This window comes from Indicator indicator, chromosome 25 (assembly GCF_027791375.1).
Source record: "Indicator indicator isolate 239-I01 chromosome 25, UM_Iind_1.1, whole genome shotgun sequence".
NCBI classification, from domain to species: domain Eukaryota; kingdom Metazoa; phylum Chordata; class Aves; order Piciformes; family Indicatoridae; genus Indicator; species Indicator indicator.
Genome location: NC_072034.1, coordinates 223,005 through 241,406, shown reverse-complemented (window position 1 = coordinate 241,406; position 18,402 = coordinate 223,005). Strand labels below are relative to the sequence as shown.

The 18,402-nt window shown below is 46.7% G+C and overlaps 2 protein-coding genes across 2 annotated transcripts in view; one reads left to right on the top strand and one right to left on the bottom strand.

Annotated features, from left to right (window-relative positions):
* The window catches only part of LRBA (LPS responsive beige-like anchor protein), a 352,375-nt gene that overhangs the window by 148,519 nt on the left and 185,454 nt on the right, over positions 1–18,402 (bottom strand). Inside the window, exons 38-39 of the mRNA XM_054392204.1 lie at positions 15,572–15,718; positions 12,757–12,893 (exon numbers count right to left, since the gene is read on the bottom strand). Coding sequence (XP_054248179.1) covers positions 12,757–12,893; positions 15,572–15,718 — 284 coding nt within the window. The remainder of the gene's footprint in view (positions 1–12,756; positions 12,894–15,571; positions 15,719–18,402) is intronic.
* MAB21L2 (mab-21 like 2) lies at positions 7,688–8,767 on the top strand. The gene has a single exon (XM_054392317.1). It carries the CDS (start codon positions 7,688–7,690, stop codon positions 8,765–8,767), a length of 1,080 nt encoding a protein of 359 aa, XP_054248292.1.

Genomic DNA, 18,402 nt, shown 5'->3' with positions numbered 1-18,402 from the left:
TACTTTTTACTCTACAGCTGAACCTTCTTAACACCTGCACCCTTAATATCCTTCTCACACAAGAGCAGGCAGTGCCAGACATAAGAAGAAGCTCTTCAGTAAATAAGTGAGAGGAAAACTGTATCGTTTGTTTTTCAAAGTTTAAGATTCAGTTCCAAACCTCTAGAAGCCCTTATTAAGCTTTTCTTCTGAACACCTCCCCAACACACATCCATCACTGCATTTAGCTTATTTCAAATGCACTTCCAGAAATAAGGCTTGAGAAAGGAAAATAGCTGACTTAGGAAAAGACAAAAATATTCTTGCTTAAAGCTTCAGATGTTGTACTGCAATAATATTTCTTGTATTGTAACATGCAGTTGTTCTAAACAAGCATAAAACAGAAGGAATGCAGAGAGAACGCTCCTTGAAAATAACTGAACGGAACTGCACAACAGTGTTTCAAAGAGAGAACAGCAGTTAGACTTAATATTGCACTCCAAACAAACTAGAGAGCAAACAACAGTTAAAAATGGTAGACCTAATTGAGTCTGGATGGACCCCTGTGCAGCCCTAACACGATGATTAACTATGCATCTGGTAGCATGTCAAGTCCTTTTTGTGTGCCTATCTGATAGTGAAGTGAAAGGGCATGGACAGTGTCCAGTCCCAGCAAGCAAATCATTTGGAAGCAGTCATAGCCATAGATCAAAGATTTTTCACTCTATCCAAAGTCTATTTAAACCCCACCAACCCCAGCCCCTTGTTGCAGACAAAACGGGTTAGAAACTAAGAAAGACTCCTTGGGATCCAAAGATAATAAAGGGCAATAGAAGCAGAAAATGAAGAAAAGAAACAGACTGGCAGAACCTTGATTTCCATAGGCTGAGACAGCTGGTTTACATCCTAGTTTTATTTCAGATGCTTAGAGAAACAATTTCCATCCCTTAGATCACCAAGTATTATTTCAATTAAACTATGCAGATGGCTTCTATACATTATTTGAGACAACACAGTTTTCCCCAGCTACAGGAGACAGTACCTTCAGCTGGTTTTTGCACACAGGTTTTCCCTAATTCATAAGAAAACTACAAAGAGAGCAGCACATTTCCACGAAGAAGTTATTTTGAAATGAGAAATGCACCACAAGACGCAAAAGAGGAATCACTACACTTTGTTTCTCTCATTAGAAATAACAGCACACCCCCTGCAATAATTTTAGACCAAGCAATCCACTGCTTTTATGTCAACACTGCACTTTCAAAGGGTAAAAGAAAAAAGTCATCCTGTGAAGTACAAAATTCAGAAAAGTGGAGGTCTCTCACTGTGCATTTCAGCTGTGTCATATCTGAGAGGGAACAACTAGAAAACTGCTCAAAACAGGGAAGTCTAGGGTGGGTTACTTAGTTAAATAAAAATTACATCTCTTTTCCACTGGATCCAAAGTCAAAATAATCATCTTAAAACACGGGGAGCAGGCAGCGAGCGACTTGATATATTCTACACTGGTCACCAGTGTTGCTGAGAAGACAGAGCCCCACTCTGTTCCCTTCTCCCACAAAACCATTTTTCTTTATAAATTTCACTCTGAAACTCACTGGAAGATTGTTACATGTAGAGTGGCTGGTGAGCAACCAAGGATTTCACATTGCTCTGTGTGGTATTCAAGAAAGTACTTTTTTAAATTAGAAGCCTTCCATTCTGGAGCTAGAAATTGACATTTTTAAAGGTATAGAGAATTTTTGGTTAACTTAAAAATATGCTTCATCTTGGTTAGCTGCACAAAGCCTTTGATCTTTAAAACAATGATCTAACCCATAAAAACACACAGCCTGTTTTTCCTTGGAATGATTACTTACACACATACACAGCTACGTGAACATCCAAGGTAATAAACACAGCAATCATCACATAGCTACTGATAAAAATAGAAGATAAGGCCAAATGCCTGCAAATTTCTGTATTTCTTTTCATTTTCAGACGTTTGACTTTGCTTAGAGCATCTTTGCAATTTTCCTGTTTGTCCAAGGAGTGCTGATGCAGTCTCAAAGCATTTTGAAGAAACAGACAACACATTATGTCTGCAGCCTACCTCATGTTCTCCCCAAGGGGAAAAAAAAAAAAAAAGGTAGGTTTGCATTCAATCAGAGGTCAAGTTGCCCAAATCTTGGCATGCTACATGCTCCCATACTTTGAAAAAGAGATGTAATTAACGTTATTGATTATTTATTGTGAATGAAGACCAGCCAGCACACATTAATTTACTGATTTCTACTGGATCAAATAGCATATACCTACCCCAGCCACATTCAAATGCAACAAAAGAACTTTTAACAAGAAGAATGTGCTATGAAAGCACTAGAAATGCTCTTTTCTGGTGCACCTCTGCTGCTCCCTGATCGCCAGCTTACAAAACAGTAGCTAGATCCAAAGCGATCTCACAGCTAAAAAAAGCCATCAAGAGAAAAGAGAAGAAACTACCTCTAATACAGGACTCAAAGCACAGGAGAAAGCCTTCAGCTGCAGGCTGCTCAGGGTTAAACACTGGAATATGAACAAGTTCACTTTTTTAGACTTGAATAAGAAAGCAAAAATCAGGTACTTTAAGGAATAGTTGGAACTCACCACATTCCCACTGCAGAAACAATAGCTACGGGAGGCTTAGAAGCACCTATGAACAATTTAAGTATCACATCACTCCATCTTCACAGAAAAAAAGTATGAGATTTATGCAATACTCTCAACTGACGAGATGCATTAGCGACACACAGAAACGAAACCACTTTTTCTCCTTGTGTGTGCTATCAACTCACTTCAAGAATACAGTGCCTCTTTAGAGCACAGGCCAAGCTGACTTCCAAGGAAGGGTACACACTGCATATTACTGCATGTAAACAGCATTGTATCTGCCGGTCCCACAGCAGCATTTACTGTAAACTCTGAGCCTGGTTCTGCCATGGAGAAATGCAGTGTACATTACTGAACCATTTCTTTTCAGACCCATACATTCCCTGCAGCAGTTCAAGCTCCATCAGCAGTGCAGGAATGTATGAAAATGACAGGCAAAGGGCACTAGCTCTTTTCCCATAATGTTCTTCTATAAATGGAAGTAGAATCCTGCAAAGCACTTAAAGCCAAGAATGTTTGAAGACTGATCTCCAGGAAAAAAATTAAAAAATACAACATTAGGCTCCACAAACAGATTAATTATTCTGTTTTCTGCAAAAAATGTTTCCCTCAAATAAAAGGACGGAGAGGAAACCAACCACTAGAAAACAGGAACACTAAGTGAGTCTCACCTACACAGTTGCCATGAACAAAGTTCATACATATACATAGCTATTTCATAGACCATTCATAGAAACGCTTATCCCTTTCAGGAGCACCTGTTCCCGCATTTATTTTTCCCTCACAACAAGGAGAGAGGGAGATAAAAAAGGCAGACTGACAGAAGTCCTTTAATAGCCTCAAGTCAATTTGATTACACTTGTATTCACCTTAAAAAATATACCTTGTGTGGGTGAGGTGCTACAGAAACTAAAATACATGGTCTGGAACTTAAAAAAAGCTCTAACATATGTATCAAGTGCCATTTTGACAGGCAAGAAATACAAATATGCTGCATCATACCGTGAGAAACTTGGGTGATTCTTGCTAAAACTCACCATCATTTTCCAGTTTTCTGCTGCTGGCTTTTTATGGGTTAATACAAACACACAGCATTCTCTTTAAAAAGAGGGGGGAAAGAAGTTCTTGCACATTTAACTGCAGCCCTTGGCTTCAATTTTGCCGTCCTCACCACGAAGAAAACCCCCTATGTCCAGATGGCTGAAATTTACCCCAAACCCAGCTCCCCTCGGTGCTGAGACAAAACAAGAGCAGAGGCTGAAGCAGGATTAGGAGGGCAGAGCCAAGAGCAGAAATAGGAGCAGGGACAGGGGCAAGGGCAGAAACAGGGGTAGGAGCAGGGGCAGGAGCAGGAGCAAGCAGTCTCCACACACCAAGCTCTCCTTCTAGGATCCGTTTCCAGAAGCCCTCACTAAACAAAATACTAGTGCTCCAGGCAGCAGCATGCTGATGTTGGCACTGCTTAAACCAAACAAACACGATGTTTAACAGTCAAATAAAATGTCCCGCAGCCTCCCTAATGAATTTGTCAAGGACTATCAGATCACCCCCGCCCCTGCCTCATTAACTCAAGTATGATGAGACGGATTATAACGAGAGAATACAGATCAATCGGGCTGAAGGCTTCAAGTGGCTTTTAGCCCTGCGAGTTTCCCTCTCGGCGGCACACACTGGCACCCGGTCCTTTTAATGGAATACAGTATCTCCTGCTGCTGGAGGGGCTGCCACTTCCCTCAGACACCATCAAGGAGCTGCTGATGGACTTCTACAGTAACATACATAAAGGCAGAGGTGACAAGGGCTCTTCAATTATAGCCTACTCGGATCCTGTCATTACACACACACCCCCTCCCATCACCTCCCGCCTTCAATTATTCATCCCGGGGAGAGCAAATTCCACCACAGACGAAGCTCGGTCTTAATGCAGCCCGGCCACAAACGCCCAGACACACGAAAGAAAGGTTTCCCGTGCATTATTTGTTGGAAGTGTTTAAGTTTATTGCTCAAATGATGTTTCTAATTAGCGCTAGGCCAATAAATTAAAGCCGGCTTTTGTTTAGCTGATTTATTATTTTACTAGCGCTTCAGCCTCAGACAGGAAAATTGGTAATGAATTGGTTTAAATCTGAACACTAGTAACGCTTCATCATTAGTCACCTTACCCAGGGTGGGTGGAAGGGGGAACTGTCCCCTCTTTCTGCTTTTACCCTGAAGACACCAAAATGCGTCTCCCCCACCCTTGCCCGGGCCGCCCGACGGCTCCGGCAGCTCCTTGGCTGCGGGAAACCCCTCGCCCCAGACTGCCTGTTCTCTGCTGGAAACGAAACCGCACCACCCGCGGGCGGTGGATCCGTGTGCGGAACCCCTCCGCCGGACCGGGGAGAAGCGGCGGCCCCGCTACGGGCATGGCAGCTGCGAGAACACCTTGGTCTGCGCTTCGAGAGCTTCGGTGGGGCTTGTGAAAGGCACCCCGAACCCCAGCTAACCCTGGCGGAGTGTCCAGACCGCCGCAGCTCGGCCTGGCCAAGCCGAGCCCCGAAGGGACGCGAAATACAACGAAGCCGCCCGCACCGAACTGGGCTTCTGACCGCCCTCGAGTGGATCCGTCCGGGGCCTCACAGAGGGGGCAGGCCCGCGGGGAGGTCCCGCGGCCCAGCGCAGATCCCCCCGGGCTGCCGTGAGCCCGGGAGAGCCGCGGCTCTGGCAGCTTTACAAACCGGTGGCTCGCCCCTCATGGCAGCCCATGCTCTGTCCTCCCAGCTCCTTAGAAGATGCTCTTCCCTGCGCTCGTTTCTCCCCTAACGGGGCCGAGCACGACGAGGGCATTAGACCCCACCGCCTGCCCAGTTCCCGCCGAGCACGGCTCCCGAACATCGGGCAGCGAGTACCGCGGCCCCGCCGAGCAGACACGACAGCCCGCTCACGTCCCCGGACACAGACTGCCCCGAGGACACCAGGGGAAAACAAGCCGCCAGTGCTTTCCTCTGGACAACGGAGCCTCACCGGCGCCGGCCACGTCCGTACTCACTTCTTCCAGCGTGCAGCGGCAGGGTCGGCACCAGCCATGGTTCTAATTTAAATGCACACGGAAAACAGACGGCGAGATTTGCCGTATTAAAATGAGCCAGATGCGGCCAAAAGGAGGGGAAGAACAAGACACCGAGCCCAGCCGCTGCCAGCCGGTAAAACCGAAACAAGGAGGTGTGTAAAGAGCCCCGGGCAGAGCCGCCCCCCGCTCTTGGGACCGCTCCCAGCTCCGTATCCTCCGGCACACACCCGCCCGCTGCCCGCTGCAGGGCTTCACGGCCTGGGGGAGGGAGAAGACCCCAGCGTGGGAGATGCAGGAACTGTTTTCCCTTCTGGTAATTTCGGAGCGTGTACTGCCCGGGGAGAAGGGATCGAGAAAGCTGCTTTTTCCGAACTGTTGTAACCTAACTACGGGTTTACGTCCAAATCATTCTCTTATCAACACAAACTTGCATAAAATACCATTTATTTTCGAATAACTCAACCCCGCGCTTCGGGAGAATGAGGAGAACTTTACAGCAGGGCATTCATCGACACGCAGGTGACCGAGGGCTGTAGAACAAGGTGTGCTCCAAGCGACGGCCCCAATTTGACTGCCTACATCCCGGCACCAGCCAGGAGGAAGATTCATGCCCGCGGTGAAGCACCGGCATCGCCTCCCCGTGCTTCCCTTAGCATCCTGCTCTAGCAGGAGGTGTCCCTGCCCATGGCAGGGGAGTGGAATTCGATGACCTTTAGGGCACCACCGGCCGGCTCTCGCAGCTACAAGGAGAACTTCCTGATTCTCCTCCTCCTGGTAAAGCCCAGCAGAGAACAAACAGGGCTCCCCTGCCCCACCACCAGCAGCGGGGAGGAGGAAGAAGACGAAGAGGAGGAGGAGGAGAGGGCAAGAGCGTGCGCGCCGCTGCCGTAGCTGCCACGATTGGTCGCGCTGCTGACAGCTCGGCGGCGATTGCCGGCAGAGGGGCTCCGCCCCCCAGCTCCATTCATAAAGTAGCGGGGCCAGCGTCAGCGCCGGAGAGGCACCGGCACACGGCGGAGAAGGAGGAGGCGCAGAAACTTGCAGGGGTGGGCAGGGGGAGGAGAAGCCACTCCCGGGCACAGCAGCTACACCCCCCATCCGCTCTCAGGATAAAACACAGTCTGTGCAAAGAAAAAACAAAAACAAACAACAACCCAACCTCTATCCGTATCTACACATCTCAAACAATCTATAGAGAGCTGCAGGACAGGAATGAGCCACCACAGACCAAGTGCCCACGGCTAGAGCAAGCCAGAGCCGGGTTCAGCCAACGCCTGCAGCAGGAAAAGGGAAATCAGCAACACCCCCTGACAGTCTGAGAGCGGCTGCCAAACTCATGCACATCTCTGGCGGTGCCACGGACTGAGAGGCAGACAGACAGACAGACAGAGAGAGAGTTCCCTCTTCCGTTCTGGGCATTGCTCGCATTCTTCTCCTCCTCCTCTCCTGTCGTGCGCGATTTAAAACTTCGCCGCCGACCGGCTTTTCTGCGGGGACCTTCTGCGAGTTCTGGGGAAGTCCGTCTGGGGTTTTTTTGGTTGGTTGTGTTGGTGGGTTTTGGGGTTGGTTTTTGTTTGTAGGGGTTGGTTTGGTTTTTTGTTGGGTTTATTTTTTTTTCCATGAACTACTGAAACAGCTGCCTTTTTTTTTTTTTTTTTGTCACTGCGCGGGGTGGAGGGGGGTGGGCGTCTGAGCGCAGGGGTAGCGCAGACCTCCCTGCCCCCACTGCCACCCAAAACTTTGCCCTCCGGGGGGTGCCCGACGCTCCGGCATCGCCCAGCCCGCCTGCGACTTGCACTCCTCTTCCTCTTCCTCCTCCTCCTCCCCTCTGTGCTTCGTCGTCTTCCTCAATTTTTCTTTTTTTTTTTTTTTTTTTCCCCGTAATTGCTCTCCCCGCTGCCTTCTTCCCGGAGGGGCTGGGGGTCCGCGATTTGCCCGGTGCCCCTCCGCAAAGCTGCAGCCACCGCTAAAGCATTGGATCCCTCAACGTACTGCGAGAGCCCGGTGTACAGCCCGGACCTGTGCCCCAACATGATCGCGGCTCAGGCCAAGCTGGTCTACCAGCTCAACAAATACTATACGGAGCGCTGCCAGGCGCGCAAGGCGGCCATCGCCAAGACCATCCGGGAGGTCTGCAAGGTGGTGTCGGACGTGCTGAAGGAAGTGGAGGTGCAGGAGCCGCGCTTCATCAGCTCCCTCAGCGAGATCGACGCCCGTTACGAGGGGCTGGAGGTGATCTCGCCCACCGAGTTTGAGGTGGTGCTCTACCTCAACCAGATGGGCGTCTTCAACTTCGTGGACGACGGCTCCTTGCCGGGCTGCGCCGTGCTGAAGCTGAGCGATGGCCGCAAACGCAGCATGTCTCTCTGGGTGGAGTTCATCACCGCCTCGGGCTACTTGTCCGCCCGTAAGATACGCTCCCGCTTCCAGACGCTGGTGGCCCAGGCCGTGGACAAGTGCAGCTACCGGGACGTGGTGAAGATGATTGCGGACACCAGCGAGGTGAAGCTGCGCATCCGGGAGCGGTACGTGGTGCAGATCACGCCCGCTTTCAAGTGCACGGGGATCTGGCCGCGCAGCGCGGCGCAGTGGCCCATGCCGCACATTCCCTGGCCTGGCCCCAACCGGGTGGCCGAGGTGAAGGCGGAAGGCTTCAACCTGCTCTCCAAGGAGTGCTATTCGCTCACGGGCAAGCAGAGCTCGGCCGAGAGCGACGCGTGGGTGCTGCAGTTCGGCGAGGCCGAGAACCGGCTGCTGATGGGGGGCTGCAGGAACAAGTGCCTCTCGGTGCTGAAGACGCTGCGCGACCGGCACCTGGAGTTGCCCGGCCAGCCCCTCAACAACTACCACATGAAGACGCTGCTGCTGTACGAGTGCGAGAAGCATCCGCGGGAGACCGACTGGGACGAGGCTTGCCTGGGCGACCGGCTGAACGGCATCCTGCTGCAGCTCATCTCTTGCCTGCAGTGCCGGCGCTGCCCGCACTACTTCCTCCCCAACCTAGACCTCTTTCAGGGCAAGCCCCACTCGGCCCTTGAAAGCGCTGCCAAACAGACCTGGAGGCTAGCCAGAGAAATCCTCACCAATCCCAAAAGCCTCGACAAACTATAGGGTTAACACCCTCGCGCACAAAACTCGCCACAAAACAACAGCAGAGCCTAAAAAAATTAAACCAATAAAACAATCCCTTTTCAACAACAACAAAACCAAAACAGACAACTCCTCTCTCCCAACAACAACAACGAAAAAAAAAACTTTTTATTTAACGCAGACGGGAAGAGACGGCGAAAGAAATCGCCCCCGACACCCTCCCCCTACCCACCTGCAGCTCGGCCTTTAAAACTGCCAGACGGTTTTCCCGGGATAAACTCGGACTCACCCTGCATGGAAAAAGGGAAAGGAACCTTTCTCCTCCTGCCCTCAACGGGAGTTTGTAAAAAGTCACTAAAAGAAGAGATCGGACATTTGCAACTTCCAAACAAAACCCGAAAGGTACAATTTTGTTTGTTTGTTTGTTTCCCTCCTCCCCCCCAATCCATGTATAGTCCTTTTCTTACTCTTTTGTTTTCCTGAATGTTGTCACCAAGTGAAAAGTTATTTAACTATATGTATAAATTCCACTTAAAAAAAAACCAACAACCAAACAAAACCAACAACAACCAACCAAACAAACAGTTTTACTGATGTTAAATGTATTTTGGTGCCAAAGTCAGGTTATGTGTCCCACAACTGACTTGTTGCAAAGAGTAATAAAAATATTACTTTACGCCAGCTTTTTGTGGGTGGTTCTTAAACCGAGGCAAGTCGATGCTTGTGAACGTTAGAAATAATATATATATTTTTAAAGCAACGGAAACAGGAGATGTAAAGACAGTCTAAACACAATGCCCAGCCCAAGCCTTTGTTTGGCATATTTATTGATGTCTTCTGCAATTCACTTTAGTTTCTAGCAATATAGTAAGGAAAAAAAATCGGGACTTATTTTTCAGTTCACCGTGTGACAACATCTGCTTTATTTCTATGACTTTAAGCTTCCCCTCGCTATCTCGGGAATATACAGAGTGTGGCACAAAATTTGGACAGAATCAGAGCATGCCCTTCCCTCCCATGCCCTACTCTCTTTTATGTTTTTCCTTGTATTTCTGTTACTTTTTTTCCCCCCGGTAAATCCCAAATGCAGCCGTTTTCTACCAGAAATCCCCCGCTGTTTGCTTTCCCTTCTCTCTCTCCCTTTGACTTTGACACAAGCGAAGTATAGATCTACCCTAAATAATTAATACCCCTTACAGCAACCGCTCGATAGGTTTTAAAAACAAATATTTGGGGGTTTCCGTCCCGCATTTAAGTACAGCAGCAAATCGCCCCACAGCGCAGCCCGACGAGCGCATAAGGAATCCATAGGGAGACGGCCGATGTCCTATGTACACCCGGGGTCTTCCCTGACGTCCATCCCTCCCCGCAGAGCCCCTTCCGAGCCTCCTCTGCCAAAGCTCAGCTCTACCCGACTGCTTGTATTTCGTGCTGCGGCTTTTAAGTTTCCTTAGGACGACTTGGAAATATGTGCAGGATTGAATGGCATATGCCGTTCTAAGCTCTACGAGCGTTAGCTTTATCTTCTCCAGACGTCCGAAACATTTCAAAGCCAGGTCGGGGCATTTTGAACAAATTTTCGTGTGCTTTCGGCAGGAGGGGTGAGGGGGTGGAGGTGGGGGGTTGGCATGTCTAAAAATCCAAGGTTTTGCCCCAAAGCATTACTTCCGTGAGCAGATCCAGAAAGCAATCGCTTTTCAAATTGGAGTTGGTTTTGGGTTTAGTTAAAAACGAAATGAACAAGCCTGGGAAATTCGCTGAGGGGGAGCGTGTGCGGCCCTTTGCCCAGCAGCGGTTGGGTACCGCTGGCTCCGGCTCGGGGCTGCTCCGTCCTGAGCATCCTCAGCCCGGGGCGCTCAAGCTGGGCTATGCTTCGCAAGTCTCTTGTAGAGCCATCCAGAGCCCCTTCCCCATCTCTGAGCCAGCCTCACCTGGCAAAAGGGGTTTAGCCCGCGGGAATGCCTCTTTTCCTTCCCAAAAATAGCCTGGAGTGAGAGCGTAAACTCTGATCTTATCACTCCTGATGCTATCTCTAGGGCAGGTTTTCCTTCAGGGGCTTGTCACAATGTTTTTCTTTCCAGTAGTTTAGACAAATATACAAGGAGCTTTAAATTTATCAAACAGATGAAGCCTCATTAATTAAACAGGGCTTCTGAGCTACTACGGTGGATTAGGATTTATTTTCTTTCCAAGGGGGGATTTTCTACAGCAGCTCCTCTATCCAGGTACAGTAACTTAAGCAGAGGGTGGGGTAGGGAGGCGTTAGTGCTTCAAATAAAGCTGTGCAGGTTTGGTTTTAAGAGCAAAAGTAATAGGATTTCATTTTTAGCCTACCCCATATGTAGAAGAGACATTAGAAAAGGTCTGGTTTGTTTTGTTCTTCTTTGAAGTAGCAGCACAAGCAGAATGTAAGAGATGCAGCCTGTATTGCATGCAACCAACTCACTCTTTCATAGGAACCCAAATAAAATTTCTCAGGTTTAAAATCTCCCAGATTTAGTCTCCCAGATTTAAAGATACAGTCACAGCAAACCAGAGCACTACCCAAACCTAAGAAAATAGCCACTACTAGATACTCAAAAAAGGAGGAAAAAACCCCAAGCATATGTTGTATGTCAGTGGCCCCATAAAGCACATAACAGGGATGGTGAGAATTAGTAACTGTACTAACACTAGTAACATGCTAAAAATGGAAACCAAAAAAGCAGAGCAATTCAGATCTGTAAGACATTGTCATGCTACAGAAACGCAGCACATACCAGAACATTTTAGGTGGAAAATGCAATAAGTGACATCAAACTGTCTCCACATTTTATAACCTTTTTACCACTCAACTTAAAAAAACCCAACCAAACAAACAAAACAAAACACCAAAAACCAGAGTATGGAAGGAGTAAGGATATCCAGATTTTAAAGAGCTACCTCATACTTGAAATTATTTCAAGAACACTCCAAAAAATTCTTCAGGACCAACAGAAAAGTTAAATCTCATTTATAGTATCACATACAAATCACAGTTCCCATTAACGGCTTAATGTTAAATTGTTACATTCTAATTCTAAGATCTCAAGAGTCTTGGTTTTCCCAGTAAATGTATCCCTTCATAGGATTTGATAATCCCAGCTTTCAGACCCACCAATGCCATTTTTAACCCAGACAAGAGCAATTTACCCAGTAGGAACAAAGAGCTGAACTGGTGCTTAACACACAAGGTATTCTCCACTGCTAGAAAACCATGACTTCTTCCAGTGACTTTTTTCTTTTTTTTTCCTTCACAAAGAAATTATTGCCTTGTTTAATATTAAACAGATATTTAAGAACCCAAGAGCCACCACCGTGCTTAAATTGGGATGCAAGAATATTTATCAGCCGTGCCATGCTTTCCAAGCGTGGAACGTTTTCTAGGTTGCAAGTACAACCTTATTAAGCTAATTGCCTTTGAAACAGGAATGTTACTGAAGGTTACTGATTTTAAACAAGTAATCAAGTAACTGGGAGCAAATAAAGTTTGTGGCAATTAGCAAGAAACACATTTTAAGAGGGCATTTATGTTTTCTGCTTGGGCACAATAAATAATCACAGGCCCCGTAAAACATGGTGTGGAATAACAAGACACAGAAGCTATGAAAACTGAGGAGTGCAGGAAGTTTAGAGCTACCTTATAATAGTGGTGGGTAAAAATAGGAAAGTAAAATAAAGCCTTTGGGCTAAACTTCCCAGTATTCACAAAGGCCTGTGATTCAAGATGTCTTTATTTAAAGTGCCTCCCTGGAGCTTTACTTGCAGCCAGCTAATTAACATTCAAGTAGGGTTGAATTGTGGGAGGGGGAGAAAAAGAAGAAGGAGAGGAGGTGTCACCTATGTGAAGTTCAGGGACGTTAATATGGTCAGTGGCAAACTTAATAAAGCAGGAACACTGCAGACCAATGGAGGTAAAGCAAGTCAGATGAAGAATTAAAGGGCCTGGGTAATTTGTCATCTCTCGGAGCTCAGGGTCAATGATCTCTTACCTTTGGGTCGATTTTCTTAAAACTGGGATCTTCTTCATCCACCTCAAAACAGAGCTCAGAAAGAGTGATGGAAAGAGTGCCTTTCACTACCACTGAGGGTGCCACAAGCTGAGCTGGTGTGCTTAGGGCAACTGGACCTGCCAAAGAATGAAAACACCAACAATATTCAGCACAGAGAAGAGCATGAGGGCAAATTATTTGCTTTCCAACCTTAGAATATTAAAACAAATACAGCAAAGAGCATAGCTCTGCCTTAAAAAGCAAACCCTCCTTTTAGCTGGGAAAAGAACACACGTAAGAGATTTGCAGTGTCTCCGTGATGCCAAAGGCTGCAGCAGCTACGACTGCAAACTGCTGCATACATTGTATGTGCCAGAGCTGGCTGCATGTGTCGCTTTCACTCAGATGCATTTGCTTTTTGAGAGTTGCATACCTTCTATGAAATGCAACAGAGAGTGTGCACACAGGAATACTTGAAACCTCATTGTCAGAAGTGTTCCCTGTGTGCTGGAGAGTTTTGAGAGCTTTCCCCAGAGGTGAAACAGCAGGCAAGGCTCAAAGTTGTCCAACTGTGAAGTGTTCCCTCACGGATGCTAGAAATCTATTGCGAAGGTTACACACAATGTTACAGAACCCAAAGCAAAATGTTTTAAAAATGCTTTTGATTCCACAGTAAATATTGTCCAAAGATTGCATGCGGTGTTACTGCAGCTCAGGGACTGTGGGAGTAAACAGCTGGAGGGTTGGTTTCCAACTGAATGAATTTTTATTGGAATAATCACATCTCCACAGGGCTTATCACAGGGACAAATCAGACTACTACTGAAAACAATAGGTCCAGCACAGACCTGACAAGGCAGAACCTATTGTGTAAACTAAGACAGAGAGAAAGAACACAGGTTAGCTTTGTCACCCAGCTGATGAAGAGGTAAGGAAGTGGAGTGACTCGGCTGCAGTGCTACCTGAGATTTGTGTAAACTAGGAGGAAGATGTGCAAGTGACACGCAGAGTTTTGTGTTAATAAAGCAGCTATAAATGAGCTACACACATTCAGGTAATCAACGTGAGAATAACTGACAAAAAATTCAGATGAATTGTCATTTCCATCGATTGTTAGGAGGGTGATGGTCCTTAATCTCGCATCAATCTTAATGTGTGCCACTAGGACAAAAGGAGAGATGCTCTGTGGAGATCAGAGCAGCTTTGCCCTCTATTCCCAGCGTACAAATACATTGTGTTTGCAGATGGGCACAAGATAGCTGCTGAACTACCATGATTTCCCAAAGCTCAGCCCCACAAATGGATGAAATAAGCAGCTCTGTGGTCTTTTGCTGTCTCCCTTTGCCCTCTGTACATTAGCATGTAATCCAAAGGAGAAATAACATTTTTTCAATCACTTGCAGACATTCAATTACAGGGCAAGCAGACAGCTGCAAAGCTGGGGCAGTCCAGGTCCTGTAGAAGACCCCTGACAATTTCCACTTCATTTCTAACCCACACTGCTTTATTAGTGAGGATTACTTCTTAATCCTATTGCCACTGTCAAGATTATATAATTAAACTCCCCTTTCACCTCTATTACAGTATGAATGTATTACTCGAAGGCAGAGACGAATAATAAAAAGAGAAGGACACATGGAGAAAGCTGTTGAAGAGGAAGCTCATGGTAGAATAGGATGGGGGAAAGATTCACATCAAAAATGCCACTGAATTATTCTCTCATTATTTTATTTTACTTCACTCTTCCTACACAGGTTTTCTTTTGTCATTACGCTGCATTTTTAACTTTGCTTTTTAAAAATAAAAAGGGTGGAATGCAGTGCATTGAGAAGCAAGCTGCCAATAAATAATCACTTCCAGTAATTTCCCCCTGCATTATTCCACGTATGATATCCACAAATGTAAGATTATACTACCAGGTTCTCAGGGAACCAGATTTATCCATGAAATAACATTTTTCTCTGAAGTAAATGTACGTGGGATAGCAGTGGAGAAAACAGCACAACACACAGAAGTTTGCACTTTCCCTGTGAACCCCACATTCTTCAAATAACGACAGAGGGGTTTCTAACTCCCAGCTCCTGACCCAAGAAGCTTACTCTGGGTTTATGTTTTGAACCATACAGAAACTGAGCCACTCTGCTCAGGCTGCAACATCAGCAGAGGTTGCACGTGAGTGAGTGAATTTAATGAAGTTCAAGGATCTGAAGTGCTATTTCTTTGTCAGAGAAAAGAAGGGAGATCTACGAAGCCTGTGCTCCATGGAGAAGAGACTTCAGCTGGAGAGTGACAACGGGTTTAGAGGAATTAAATGCAGTGACTGAACAGATCTTTCAAACCCAAGTAAATAACCAATATATACAATTTTATAAACTCAGGGGAAAAAATTAAAGCTCTTCGAAGTCTTTGATTACAGACAACTTGCCTAACTGTCCACTAGGACATGGGTTGAGGAGTAGAATGAGGCCAAACCCAAGGAAAAGCCCTTTTCACATAGAGCTGTTTTCCCCAAGCAAGGTTCCCTAGAATACAGACGTCTACTGCCAAAGCAAGGAAAGAAAATGCACAATTCTCCACTAGCAAATGCTCAGCATCTGAGGTGCAGAGAAAATTATCTTAATGACTCAGTTATGGGAAGAAACAATTTTATAGGTGTGTATCCCAAAACATGATTCACTGCAGAGCAGGGGAGATGTGAACTTAAACAGTAAAGAAACTGAGTATAACGGTTGGATGCAATGATCTTAAAGGTCCTTTCCCAGCCAAATGATTCTGTGTTTCTGCGATTCTATGAAAATGAGATAGCTGAAGTTACCTGTTAAGCTCTCCACTTCTCTTTCCTCCATGAATGACATGATATCATCGTCACCTTCCAGCAGAATCTCACTTTCTGAGTTCTGATTTCCTAATACTTGACTCTTGATGGATTGCTTTCCTTTAACAAGTATGTCCTCATCAGGAGCTGAAATGAGAGAGAGACACTGTGCTGTCAGGTCAGCAGCAACAATGCAGAGCAATCTGGCTTTTATAATGGAAGGTTGGGAAGAAAACTGTTTAGGACCAGCTGTGGGAAATACCTGTCTTAATCTTCTAATGTTAGGACACATCTAGTTTTAATCCTTTTAATCCTGCTCAAAATTATCCAGAACTCTCTGCCACGTCTAACTCTGCTTCAAATGTTTATGATGGAGGGGGAAGGATCCAACGGACTTGTCCCCTACAGCCTTCCCTGGGAAGCTGAGTTCTGCCGCTGGCAGCAGCTTCCAATCACTCGGTGCGTTAATTCGTGATTCCACTTCTGCTCTGGCAACGGCAAGTAGTGACAGGTCCGTGCCAGGCAAGGAAACACCGCCGCTGCCGGGGGACAGTGCTCAGCGGCGGCAGGATGGTGCCCGGTAGCTACCGGGAGCAGCCCGGAGGCCATGCTCAACCCGCTGGGTCGCCCAGGGAGTAGCGCAACGGCGGCCGAAGAACCCTGGGGAACGGCAGGGGAGGCAGGCGGGAAGGTGACTGGCTCGGGGGGAGAGCCGGTACGGCGGCAGAAGAGAGATTCGCTGTGCCTGGCCGCGGCTTCTCGGGGCAATGGGCAGCAGCTCCCGGGGCGTTCGGCAGCGGGAAAGCGATGGCAGCCCAGGGTTGGGGGAAATCTCCTGTGGCGGGATTTGCGCCCCAGGAGCAGGGAAGGCTGGAGCAGCCTCTCGCACTGCTGGAGCTGCAGCCCCGGACCCCAACCGCAACAGCAGCCAGAAGTGGTCCGAGCAGGCAAGGAAACACACAGCCCACATCACAAACCTGGCTGTGAAGGGACAAAACCCCAAACAGCCACACGGTCAGGGCTGAAGGTAGAAAAAACGCACGCACCTGCCCGCAACGGGCACAGCGGAACGGCACACGGTCCTCACAAGGGACATCGCCACCATCACAGATGAATTTTCGGAAAAGATGGCAACAAAAATATCTCTTTACCTGTCCCTGCAACACGGTAACCGGGCAGGCAAACCTGCCTCCGCGGTGCAGGAGCGCTGCCCTCCTGCTCTCTGCCCACCCCATTTCCTCCCCATCCTGTTCTAGAGGTGCTAGTGCTAGCCAGGACTCTCCTCACCTCGGCACTGCTAGGTCAAAATCTACTAAAATGGCAAGCTCAAAGCAGCATAGCAGGGGGGAAGAAAGGGAAAAAAAATTAAAATGAAGCAAAAAGATAAAAAAAAAAGGGGGGGGGGAGAGAAAAAAATAAAAGGAAAAAAGAAGGAAAAAAAGGGGGGGAAATAAAAGGAAGGAAAAACCCCCAACCCAACCCAGCCAACCAAAAAAGCCCCAAACACAAGAAACCACACACACATACACACAACCCCCCCCCAACCAAACAGCAAAAGGAAAGAAAACACAAAAATCCCCCAAAAGACAAAAAAGCAGAGGTGATCACTTTCTCTACACATAGGTTACCAAAGCCCAGCAGTGTGTGTACTGTTTGGCGTGGGGGGAGCAGGTGGGGTTTCAAGTTGAAATAGAAATACTGGTTTTTAAACACAGACTGAGAACTGTCCATGTTTGAAAAGTGGTCACCAAACACACCAGGACCAGCTAAATCCAAGACACTGCTGCCTGCTCTGATTATTGCCATCCTTGATAGGAAGTTCCCCTGGCTTACTTCAAAAATATGTTAATTTGCAAAACATTTACAGAAGGCAGCAATTCCCTAGTGGCAATACATAAAGTTTAAATTGTCTAAGTAAATCTATGCATGGAAATTGCAAATAATAAACTTTTCTATTAAGTAAAAACTGGGGAAAAGAAAAACACACACATTCCCCCCCCCAAAAAAAACAAACCTCCAAGCCACCAAATACAATGGGTTTGGTTTAGGCCTTGAGCTTACAAAAAAAATCCCCCAAACAACACCCCCCCACCCCCCCACCCCAACACAAACAAATAAAAAGTACAAAGAAAAGGGAATTTAACTTGCCACACAAAATAAAATTCTATTTATGCAGGATTCTTTCTCCCCAACCAGGAACTGCCACTTGTAAGGAAGCCTTTACAAAATAAATCACTGCAGAGCTTTAAACTGCCTTTGTACAGACACAGATTTTACTTTCTGAAACATGCTCATGTAAATAATGACTGCTCAGATTCTGGAGCTGTTCAGCCTGAGTTGAAAACCTTCTTGTCATGGAAAATATGCAGCTGATATTTAGAAAGGTTTTCCTGTAATTAACTCCCCCTTGAGGATTTTAAGTTAGCAGCAGTAAAATTACCAACAGTATACTAATATACACCACATGCACTGCTACTCAGTGGCCTACCAGTGCTCCTTCAAGATCAAAAACCACTAAAAAAAAAAAATGTCCCAAGGATGAAGTAAAAGATAGTAATTTATATTACTTTTTTTTTAATACAGGCAAACTATTTTTGTTGCCTCAACAACCCCATCTGAAGTGTACACAAAGTCATCTTAGCTGCTTCTACCACAAGCTGTGTCACACTGAAGATGCTACTTCAGCCTAGCCCTCCACCTAGTCTTATTTAAGACTAAATCAAAGCTTAAAGCTTTTATGCATAGCACAACCTGTCCTAAACACTAGCAATGTCCTTCAGTCTTTAATCCTTCCTACCACTAAGGAGAAATAAAACCAGTACAGCAGCTTC